Source organism: Barbus barbus (genome assembly GCF_936440315.1).
Source record: "Barbus barbus genome assembly, chromosome: 31".
NCBI lineage: Eukaryota > Metazoa > Chordata > Actinopteri > Cypriniformes > Cyprinidae > Barbus > Barbus barbus.
The window spans coordinates 13,108,215-13,119,112 of NC_136759.1; the positions used below are offsets into that span (position 1 = coordinate 13,108,215).

Sequence of the window (10,898 nt, forward strand, 5' to 3'; positions counted from 1 at the left end):
GGATACTTAATGTTAATTTCACAGTGGCTTCAATTACACCAGCGTGCAAAAAGTAGATTTTTGTGCATTTCAGCTTCCAGTCCATGAAATAACATTAATTTAAAAAGGTTCCTGATATTCATGTTTGTCATTTGTGTTTGTGGCAACACATTTGCTTTTTTAATATAAATTCATGAAATGATAAAGATGTGAGAGCATGTGAGAATGAGAAAATAGCCTTATATGCTGGATTTATTGTAGGATTTGGGATTGTACAGGTTGTTTTTGAGTAAATGACATATTAATAAATATATTTATATGAATAAATATAAACATTAATACAAAATGAGTAAGTATAAAATGACAAAATTAAACAGTGCGTGGACATAATGGTCTGAAGTCCCAGAAAGCTGCCCCCGCTTTGTGCCTGACAAGCCTCACATGCTGTGCAGATACAGTACAAAGTGGACATAATGGACATGTTGCAATGGTTGCTTTTGGATGGCAGCCTAAGACGTGCACTGGCTGGACTCTCTGTCTGCTTTAAGACACTCTACCATTTCCCCAGTACCAGTCCTTCAGCTGTTATAACATCATCTCTTTAGAAAGAACTTAACAGAAAGTCCAGCAGCGAGGAGCGCTAGCATAGCTGCTAGAGCCAGACCGCGGCGCAGCACTAACACACTCAATGGCAGCTGCACCCTCACTGTAGCAACTAGCACTTCGGTCTCCTCATTTACTAGCCCATCCATATCTGTAGCATTATTCGCATCACAGCCATCAATATATCCACCGTCCTCTTGCGCACCTGTCAAGAAAATGACCCTCATTAGCATAAAATAAAATTTAATGAGGCATAATGAGGCAGACTTCTTGAGTTGTTAGTGTCACAACAAACATATTACCATCATCTGTCCCTCTCGTCAGTGCACCCGCCCTGATCTGTGCCTGGAAAGTGAAAAGTTCATCAGTAGATCAGTGAAAAGTGTCACTTAAGCGCACTGTAAAAGGACTAAATCAACTTTTAATGGAAGGAAATCCTATATTCCTCACCTCTTCAGAGGCTTTCTTCCAGTTCAGTTTGTAAAGAAGTGCAATGAGGAACACTGACTGAAGGAAGACGGAAATTAACAGCCCAGTCCACAGACCTTGAGAAGATTAGAGAATGGATAGAATGAATAGAATGCAAGACAGAGTGAAACAAAAACAAAAAAACATATATAAATATATAATGTTTTAAATGATATTTTAATGTATATAATATAAATTATAAATATTAGATTTAGATAATTTATTATGTTTGTGTATTATTATTATTATTATTATATACACACAATTAATATTAAGATAAAAATAATTAATTACATATAATATATAAGCTTAATAATAATACATTGTATTTAACAGTAATAAAATTAATAATACATTTTAATATGTAATTGATTAAAAAAAATCTATATTTTAATTGCATTCATGCGTTACCAAAAATTCCCCATTTTGCCGCAAACATCAGGGATATTCCAATAGGAATGCCAACAGCACAATATCCAACAAGGTTGCAGACTGCCCCAATCTTCTGCTTGCCAAGACCTTTCACTATACTGCCACCTGCTGCCTGGTTGGTTTGAAGGAAGAAATAATCATTCATATTTTCTCCCCAGATGATCCAATGCAGTGTAGTTTCAGATGTGTTTGAGTATAAGGGATAACATCCAGTATAATTAAGGTTTGAATTCAACTTTCTTGATCACTGTGTTGGTGTTGTCAGTATTGTTATTAACACTAATGAGGGCTGTGAGTGCTCTAACACAACTCTGCTAATGACTTACCGCTGTGGCATCAAGAAGATGGAAAGGAGCAAACAAGACCATTACCTTGGCAACCCTCATTGTGATGTCTCTGTGAGTGGAAGGAAAGAAAACCATTGCCCCAATATTAGTCCTGTTTTTCTCAAAATGCTGTTTTCAAAGTAACACTTTTACATATTTTATGACTTTGATGCTTTGAATTTTGTGGCTTTAAATTATTTTATTTCTTTTTCAAAGCAAGTTAATTTGATGTTATTTATAGATGCAAAATATATGATTACGAATTAAAAAATGTATACTATATATGACTAACTTTTTGTTTGTATTTGTATTAATGTTAATCTAAAACCTCTTGATTTTGAAATGCCTTAAATACATAAATTTCATATTTAAAGTACTACATGAGCAAAGTTCATTCTGGAATTGCCACTCAAGTACTAGTGATATTAGGAGAAACATACAGAGATAATTATGAAAAGTAGTTAAGAAGCAAATGTTTTTAACTAAGGAAGAACACTCACTTGTCATTTGTGAAGATATAAGCAATTACATTCCTTGAAGAACCAACGACAGTTGCCAAAACCACTGCAACAGAGACTGAAAATAAAATACAATAAAATATTTTCCACATTTTCATAAGAGTTTTAGCATGGTATTAAAATAATTAGCTGTACTAGCTAGGATTGTATATAGGCATAAGGTAATTTGTGTAAGCAAAATCTAAAATCTTTGTTTTTTCTTAGTATTACCTGCACAAATTATAGAGAGTTTGGCAGAGAGCTTGGCTTGAGCAACATCTCCTGCTCCCATGGCATTGCCCACTCTCACATTGCCAGCTACACTGAACCCTATAGGGAGCTGAACACAGGTCACTGACTTTAAGTGTTCATACAACCTTGAAATAAAACACTTTCACACTAATAAATATATACCATATATGCAATATTTGCCAGTCCATACATAACTGACTGAGCTCCGAGCTCCACTTCACTTATCAGACCTGCCATTAAAAAAAAAAGAAAAAAAAAAAAGGTCAGGAACAGGGTTCATTTAGAGTCAAATCTGAATTAAAAGGGATACAAAATTTCAATTAAATTTTGAATTTCAGAAAGTAGAATTAAATTTAAATCATACATCAAAAATATGCAAAAACTGCTGCTGCGGTATAAAGTCCATAAATCGATTTCTAAATTCATCAAAACACAAATCACTCCAAGGCACTAGAAATTATATTAAAAATGTAAAAAGCCTTTATTCACATGGCTTTACATTAAAAATAACACACACAAAAGTACACCGACGCACTGTAGCTAACAAGCCTTCATTATGGTTGTCACCCATAATTTCAAGGGCCCGTTTCAGAAAGGAGGTTAAGTAAAAACTCTGAGTATGTTAACCCCGAAATCAGGGAAACTCTGGGTTTTCTGTTTCATAATGGGAGGTTTGTCAAACCCGGGAAAGCAGGGTACGTCAAACCCGTTTCTGAAAGAGAGGTAACTTATTCTCAGAGTCAGTGGTACCTTATTCTGTGAACCTAACCTGGTCGGGAGCAGGTTTTCTTTGGTAAACCCAGAGTTTCTTTCCGTCTCCTCCCCATTTTTAAAGTGTAAGTGACATTTCAATACCGCATTCATTCATTCATGCTGCAAAATAGCTTTTCTTACTGAGTATTTTTGTCTTATTTCAAGTACAAACGTTAAAAAATTCTTAAGTTAAGATGCATTTTCTATAGATGAAAAATGATCTAGATATTTAGTTTTGTTAAAATATAAAATTGTTCTCCATAGGGTAAGAAAAAAAATCTTAATGCAAACGGAAACAAGAATAGGTTCTTTTTAATTTCTTACCCCATTGCCAGATAATTTGGAAAATAAAATAAAAAATCACTTAAATATTTTTTTCCCTTCATGGAAACAAGACTAAATACCTTATAGCCTATTATTTATGTTATTATAAAAAATGTTTTACACCGTATTCATGTGTTTATTTAGTTTTCTTTAAAACATCGGAGATGCAGAGCACATTATAAGTCCTGTATGCAAATTTTAAGGAAAGTGTGCATCGCTCTCACGCTCTTTCTGAGATTTTTTTTCCTGCACAAATCCGTCAAAGAGGAGTTTTCACAGGACTGTAGGTCAGTGGTGTAGCAATGAGTTTAAATAAGGCTAATCTGATAAATGATGTTCACTTGATAACAACTTTCTGTGACCTGTGGAAGTAACCCGAAATAATCAGAATTTCCTTCAGGATTTCCAGTGTGGTTGGATGCATTGGTGACAAGCATATCCCCTCCATCGCACCTCATGAAACTGATTACTGTATGAAATGGAAGGATGCCAGATGGAGCCATAACCACCACCACCACAGCTGTTAAATAAACTAATTATACAATTTTTTGGTCATCTTTATTTCCTAATACAATAGCAAAAGTTATTCTTTTTACTTTTGGATTTTAGAAATCTTCCAATACTTGAGCATCTCCTCTTCATCTGTCAGTGGTTCTGGTGCACTGGCCTCTGCCTTCTTGCTGTCCAGTCAGTAGTTAATTTTATTACTCTAATTAAGAAATGTAACAGGTTGGATTAGAGAATATTTAATTATGTGAAAAGAGTGTTAAGCCCCTTTCACACTGCACGTTGCTCCCGGAACATTGCCGGAAAATTGCCAGAGTGCCTTCTGTGTGAACGCAACCACGACCCGGGATTGATTCCGGGACCAATCCCGGGTTGGGGACCTAGGCTGTATCCGAAATCGCCCCCTATACCCTCAAATAGTGCACTATTTGAGGGGACAGCCATTTTAAGTGGTGTTCGAAACCATAGTGGATATTCTCGAGTGCATTCATTCAATCCCACAATGCACCGCAAAAACGAGTGTACAAGCGATGTACACTCAACCATAGCACTCAACGGCTAGAGAATCCCCAGAATGCACTTGAGAGAGTCGCGCGCCGAATGAATTCCTGCGTCTCACCAGAAGATGGCGCCCACAGCTGAATCATCCATCCATTAATTTTAGAAGCACTCGTCCACGGCGTAATACAACATAGGTACAAATTAATTGTAAATTGACTATTAGGGTTTATACATAATTTCCGTGACTGAGTTCTAGATAAATCCTTCAATCTTACTATTGGAGCTGCCCGTATCAAATTATTATTTAACAGGAAGCAAACTATGCAAAAGCGGCAGTCCTTCCGGTGCACTTAGTGTCCGAATTCACTCACTCGTTTTCATTCACTCCTTCAAGTGAACTATATGAGTGGACTAATGTAGGGAATAGTGAATGAGGGTATAGGGGGCGATTTCGGCTACAGCCCTAGTAACATTGCCGGGTTCAGTCCCGCGTTATATACGTCACAGGATGACGTCACGTGTCATTCCGGAACATTTACGGGTTGTGTGTGAACGCGCGAGATTGAGGTCTCTGCAGAGTAAAAGAGGGCGTTTCTGAATTTGTGGGTGTTTTCAAACTGCTGGGAGTTTCTCAATCATACAAACAAAATGATCCCCCTTACCTAACCCCACCCCTAAACCTACCATCACTATGACGTCAGCCAATCAGGACACATGGTCTAAAAACGCCCCGATCTGGTAACTCCCATTACTTTGCTGCAGAGACCTATACTTGGAACGCGCGCACAGATTCCGGAAAATCACTGGCAGTGTGAATGCAGCAAATTAACGACCCGGGAACAATTGCCGGAACACATTACCCGTGTATTTTCCGGAATCTCTGTGTGAAAGGGGCTTTAGACTATGAGGAAAAAGCTGCAGCGCATTGAAATAGACATTGAATGATATTTAATGTCAAATGTAAAGTCATTTAGCCCACACCCATGAACTTTTCATGTTTAAAGCTTTACCTGGATTGAATTGTGTTTTTATACTTCATTTTTAGCTGCTGCCACGTTCTTGTTTCTTTTTCTGTCTTTTTCCTTCTTTTTTTTGTCATTAAAATGAATATTAGTTCAATAATTTACAGTTTTCACCTCTGATGTTATAGCAGTTATTAAGTTATAGACAGTTATTAAGAATTAATAATTACTTTTTTGACCCCCCCCCCCACCCCCCAAACAAGAGAAAATGTATCTCAAACCCCGTTGCACACCATTTACAGGAAGCATGTCGTTCAACCCGGAAACCGGAGCAAAACGTTGGGCACCGGTGTGACCCTGAACGTGCCCCTGTTCTGTAACCGAAAACTCAGAGTTTCCCATCTCAGAGTAAGTCGACTCAGAGTTCAAGTTTAAACTCCGAGTTGGTTGAACCTCCTTATTGAAACGGGTCCCAAGTGCCTTGGAGTGATTCGGTTTTTATTCATTTAAATCACATTCATACATAAATTAGTTTGCTGTAAGAGTAGTGTTAAAAATACATTTTATGTTATATCAATTTTATATAGTTGCTGTCAAATGATTATTCACGATTAATCGCATCCAAAATCAAAGTTTTCGTTTACATAATATATGTGTGTATAATGTGTATATTTATTATGTATATATAAATACAAACACATGCATGTATATATTTAAGAAAAATATGTTGTTTATATATTAAATACATTTATATATAATATAAAATATAAGGATATGAATATATAAATGTATAAACGTAAATATTTTCAAAATATATATTGTATGTGTGTGTGTGTATTTATATATACATAATTAATATACACAGTACACATATATAATGTAAACAAAAACATTTATTTTGGATGCGATTAATCGTTTGACAGCACTAATTTTATGTTATCATACAATTAACCATCATATTATCAGAAACATTTTTAAAATACTAATAATCAAAGAAAATAAATTTTCATATATATTTTTTAAAGACTTTTGCATTTTGCCTTTTATTGCAATAGGACAGATCAGAACTGACAGGAAGTGAACTGCCCGTAGCTCTGTATGTCGACGCGCGGCCCACAAGCCTATCAGTGCTAACATATATTTACATATTTGAAAAGTATTTTATTTCTGTCATTTTTATGTTAGGTTTTAAATTATATAGTTTATATATATTATAGAACACTTAATTTTCCAGAAATTTACCACAAAGTCATAAAAAATGCAATAAAACGTATTAAAGTCATAATTGCTCAAAATTAATAGTGTATTTATGTTTTGTGAGCTAATTAAAAAATGTAACTTCTTTCTGTCATTCCAATTCAACATCCTGTGAGTTGTGGTCTATTCAATTCCAATATCAACTCTAATAATACTAAACAAATGACTAGACATGCTCTAAAAACGTTGTATAAGCAGTTTGATAAGTGTGCACTCTAACCTGACAGCAATCCTCCAATCTCATAAGTCCACCACTCTGCACACATCATGAGCATGCTTGGAATGGCCAGATGGATAAATGAGTCCCACTCCTGCAAACAGTCCATTGACCAACCTATACAGCAATACAGAAATGCTTTATATTGTCTCTGTCAACTGGATCAGCTTGCAGTGACTGTTGCAAACACACACATGGAGAGAGGTCATATAATAACAGATTTCTCATCAACTTACCAGGCCAAGTATCCTTATGAAGACCCGTGCATCGGATGTAGATAAACAATATGATCGCCAAGCTGTACTGTGAGATTGTATTAGCAGCTGCTGATCCACTGCAGATGAAATACACATGGTCGGTAAGTTCTTTTGCTACTTTCTGTGGCGTCGTTTAACAGCAAATATTATGGAAACTCACGGAACACCCATGTCCAGGACAAAGAGGAAGATATAGTTGATTAAAGCATTTAGGACATTTGCCACTACTCCTGTAACAACCAGAGGCCAAATAATTCCCTGTAATGAGAGATTTCATTAAGTTTCACATTCATGCTTTCACAGAGCTTTACATTTTAATGTCTTTCTCATACCTGATTCTGTAGATATTTTGCTTCAATAATGAACACAAAAGTAGCCTGAGACAAAAATAACGGTGTTATTTTTCTACACTGAGAACCCCAAATACATTAAATGATGTACTTGGTCATGAAAAATCATATTTTAGTCACCAGGTCTATGAAATAACAACCATTAGACCAAAAAGGAGAAGGTTTTCTTTTAAGCATTTAGTACATTTGAGACGTGACAAAATAAAAGTGTGTGTAACATTGAAGTGGGGATCGCTTTTCTGGATAATGGAAGTACATACCGGAAGACTAGGCAAAAAAATGTTCACATACAGCTGAGATACTCTGAAACAGAATAACAGTTCTGAGGTTATGCTGTAGCCTGTTTCATCTTTAATAACAAATTCCTGTTGAGCACATGAATATGTTCCATAAAGCTATTATTATTGAAGGATGTTATTGCATAGATTTTTGCTTTATTTCAGGGTCAGTATATGCTGATCTGCTAATTACAATCTTGAATAGCGCTCACCTGGCAACCTCTGGGCTTTGCCCTACAAGCAGTAATATTGACTCTGTATTGATAAGGAAGGCACAGCATGGCAAACAAGCGAGCAGCAGAATTAAAATTGCTTTCTGAGTTATAACACCAACTAGATGCAAGTTACCAGCCCCAAAAGCCTGCAAAAGACAGCGTAACAATGTAAAAAAAACCTAAACAAAAATGGTTATGTTTGTTTATATGTGAATGAACAGGAAAACCTAGAGAACTCTACCTGAGAAATAAGTGTGTCACATGCTGCGGACAAGCCATAACCAACACCAATACCCATAACACTGATGACCTGTTGGTGAAAACACAGTGAACTCTCATTAATCGTTTATTTTTTTTAAATATATTTAAAATTACATTACACATATCAGTTAAAGAGGAGATAAATATATAAAACTCACAGCTGTGGCAAGAGTCACACCATCAAGCTCTACATTTCCCAGGTGCCCACAGAACACAGTGCTTACAAAAATTATTAAATAGTCGAAAAGATAGGCCAAACACTATGAGAAGAAAACACAGAGACATGGATCACATGGGTGACATGGTCGGTGAATAATAAGGTTTAGCAGCAAGCCATTTCTGTGATGCTAGCTCAATTAAAAGATTGTTTTATATAAAGATTTTTTCCACCAAAACAGTACTATTACACTGCTATTGCTGGCTTGAAACAATCATGATGGCAATTGGTTTTCAAAGAAAGCAGTTTTCCATTTATTTGCTATTTTGTAATTGGTTGCAGGTAGTAGAAAGCAGACATTCTCATACCAGAGAAAAATACTGGATAAAATAAAATAAAAATGTTTTGACCAGCAGGCGTCACCAGCGTGTGAATCTTTTACGAAGCCTTTTTACTTGAACTGGAAAGTGGAAAGCTTCGTGTCTCCCATCAGGAAGTTTCTAATAATCTTGAACATCTTGCTTAGCTGGTTCAGGTGTGTATTAGGGAACTAAACTCTGATTGATGGATTGGACACCTCTGGCATAACTAAACAGGGCCCAAGAAGACACACTACACCTTTATGGATGATAAACTAATGTAGACCTACTGTACAAATACTGGTTAAAAAATAATGCTTAGAACCGTACTAACATAAAATTAAACCATAAAGTTAAATGTGACTTAAATTTAAAATAATCAGACGAGGACGTAGTAGTGTACTTACCACAGGCAGAGCTAGAGAGCATAAGTTTACAATTTCTCTTGTAAAGTGCACAGGTAAAAAACTTCTCAAGCACCCTTGACATCTGGATGTGTTTTCTGGCTCGTTCATCCTGACAAATGGTTTGATATATCAGATATAGCCTAGAGATATACGTGTCTTTAGAAAGCTGTTCTTATCTTTGTAGTTCTGGATATAAATTTCGACAGTTTACTTTCTTTTGGTGGTCCAAGTCCAATCCAGCTGACGTCAGGTGGGCGGATCGATCTTGAAATATTAATGGATACTTGTTTGGCGACAGGTGAGAAGATAGATCCCATAATAACATCGGTACTATGTTTCTTGAACTAGTGGTTTTATTATTTGTTTATCGCCCAGATTAATGCGTATCGTAAGGTTTAATACCGAAACACACATAGAGCAGTCTGTTCACTGCATAGCCACACACGCCAACAGAACATTTAGAGGTAGTTTGAGGGGTTTGTGGCAGAGCTCACATCGTGTACACGTCTCAATGTGCACCCCAGTCTAAATAAATGTACTATTATAAGAGCTTGTAATATAATAGCAAATGTGTCCCTCAGATGTTTGCCAGAAGCATTTGCTTGCTGTATCCTTCAATATCCAGTAAAGTATTGAATCCCATGCAATCTTGAACACTATCCTTATAATGGCAAAACTAACATTTGATATTTCTAATCGGTTGCTTTGTTCAGTCAAACACTGCTCATGGACATTACTACTGCTGCTACAGTTCCTAATGTCGCCAACTGGTGGCGTTATTTGTTGTAAAATTCTAAGAGTTTGAATTTTGGATTTTTGTTCCTGTCAATATTTCACAGGGTTGATTTATGCATGTTCTATATAAGCACATACCTTGATTATATGTAGGTATTGACTACGAAAAAGGATACTAGGCCCAATTCCACTACTGCTCAGGAAAAAACAAACAAACAAAAAACAGTTATGATCTTAGCAGTGGATGTTGTCACAATGGAGGCTGCAATTAAACAGGTTATTATACTATTTAGAGCTTATTTTAGTTTTATTACAGTCATTTAAGCTGTAAAACATTTATGAAACAAAACAATTAATTAAACAATAAAATTAAACAAATGTAAGGGTTTAGGACAGAGCTAACAACAACAAATAGCCTATACATAAATATAGTGGTGTGAAAAAGTGTTGGCCCCCTTCCTGATTTTTTTTTTTTTTTTTTTTTTTGCATGTTTGTCACACTTTAATGTTTCAGATAATCAAACAAATTTTAAAATTAATGAAAGATAACACAAGTAAACACAACATGCAGTTTTTGAATGAAGTTTTTTATTATGAAGGGAAAACAAAATCCAAACCCACATGGCCCTGTGTGAAAAAGTGCTTGCCCCCTAAACCTAATAACTGGTCGGGCCACCCTTAGCAGCAACAACTGCAATCAAGCAATTTTGGCCCACTCATCTTGGCAGAATTGTTGTAATTCAGCCACATTGGAGGGTTTTCGAGCATGAACCACCTTTTTAAGGTCATGCCACAGCATCT

At 35.9% G+C, this 10,898-nt stretch overlaps 1 protein-coding gene across 1 annotated transcript; it reads right to left on the reverse strand.

Annotated features, from left to right (window-relative positions):
* Positions 1-251: 251 nt before the first annotated feature.
* LOC306851652 (multidrug and toxin extrusion protein 1-like) lies at positions 252-9,511 on the reverse strand. The gene is made up of 17 exons (XM_079388059.1): positions 9,363-9,511; positions 8,598-8,699; positions 8,420-8,488; positions 8,176-8,324; positions 7,946-7,988; positions 7,668-7,712; positions 7,496-7,593; positions 7,315-7,412; positions 7,082-7,195; positions 2,720-2,787; positions 2,537-2,645; positions 2,309-2,384; positions 1,809-1,878; positions 1,462-1,594; positions 1,033-1,127; positions 885-927; positions 252-787 (listed from the first exon to the last, which is right to left on the reverse strand). Exons 1-17 carry the CDS (start codon positions 9,468-9,470, stop codon positions 573-575), a joined length of 1,635 nt encoding a protein of 544 aa, XP_079244185.1. The 5' UTR covers positions 9,471-9,511; the 3' UTR covers positions 252-572.
* Between the last annotated feature and the right edge of the window lie 1,387 nt (positions 9,512-10,898).

What these genes read in the sequence shown, in the direction of transcription:
- LOC306851652 (XM_079388059.1), bottom strand. Translation starts at nt 9,470, where the DNA reads ATGAACGAGCCAGAAAACACATCCAGATGTCAAGGGTGCTTGAGAAGT. An exon ending in GTGTGACTCTTGCCACAGCT is followed by an intron (nt 8,489 to 8,597) that starts GTGAGTTTTATA and finishes TTTCACCAACAG; the next exon opens with GTCATCAGTGTTATGGGTAT. An exon ending in TGGCAAATATTGCATATATG is followed by an intron (nt 2,646 to 2,719) that starts GTATATATTTAT and finishes ACCTGTGTTCAG; the next exon opens with CTCCCTATAGGGTTCAGTGT.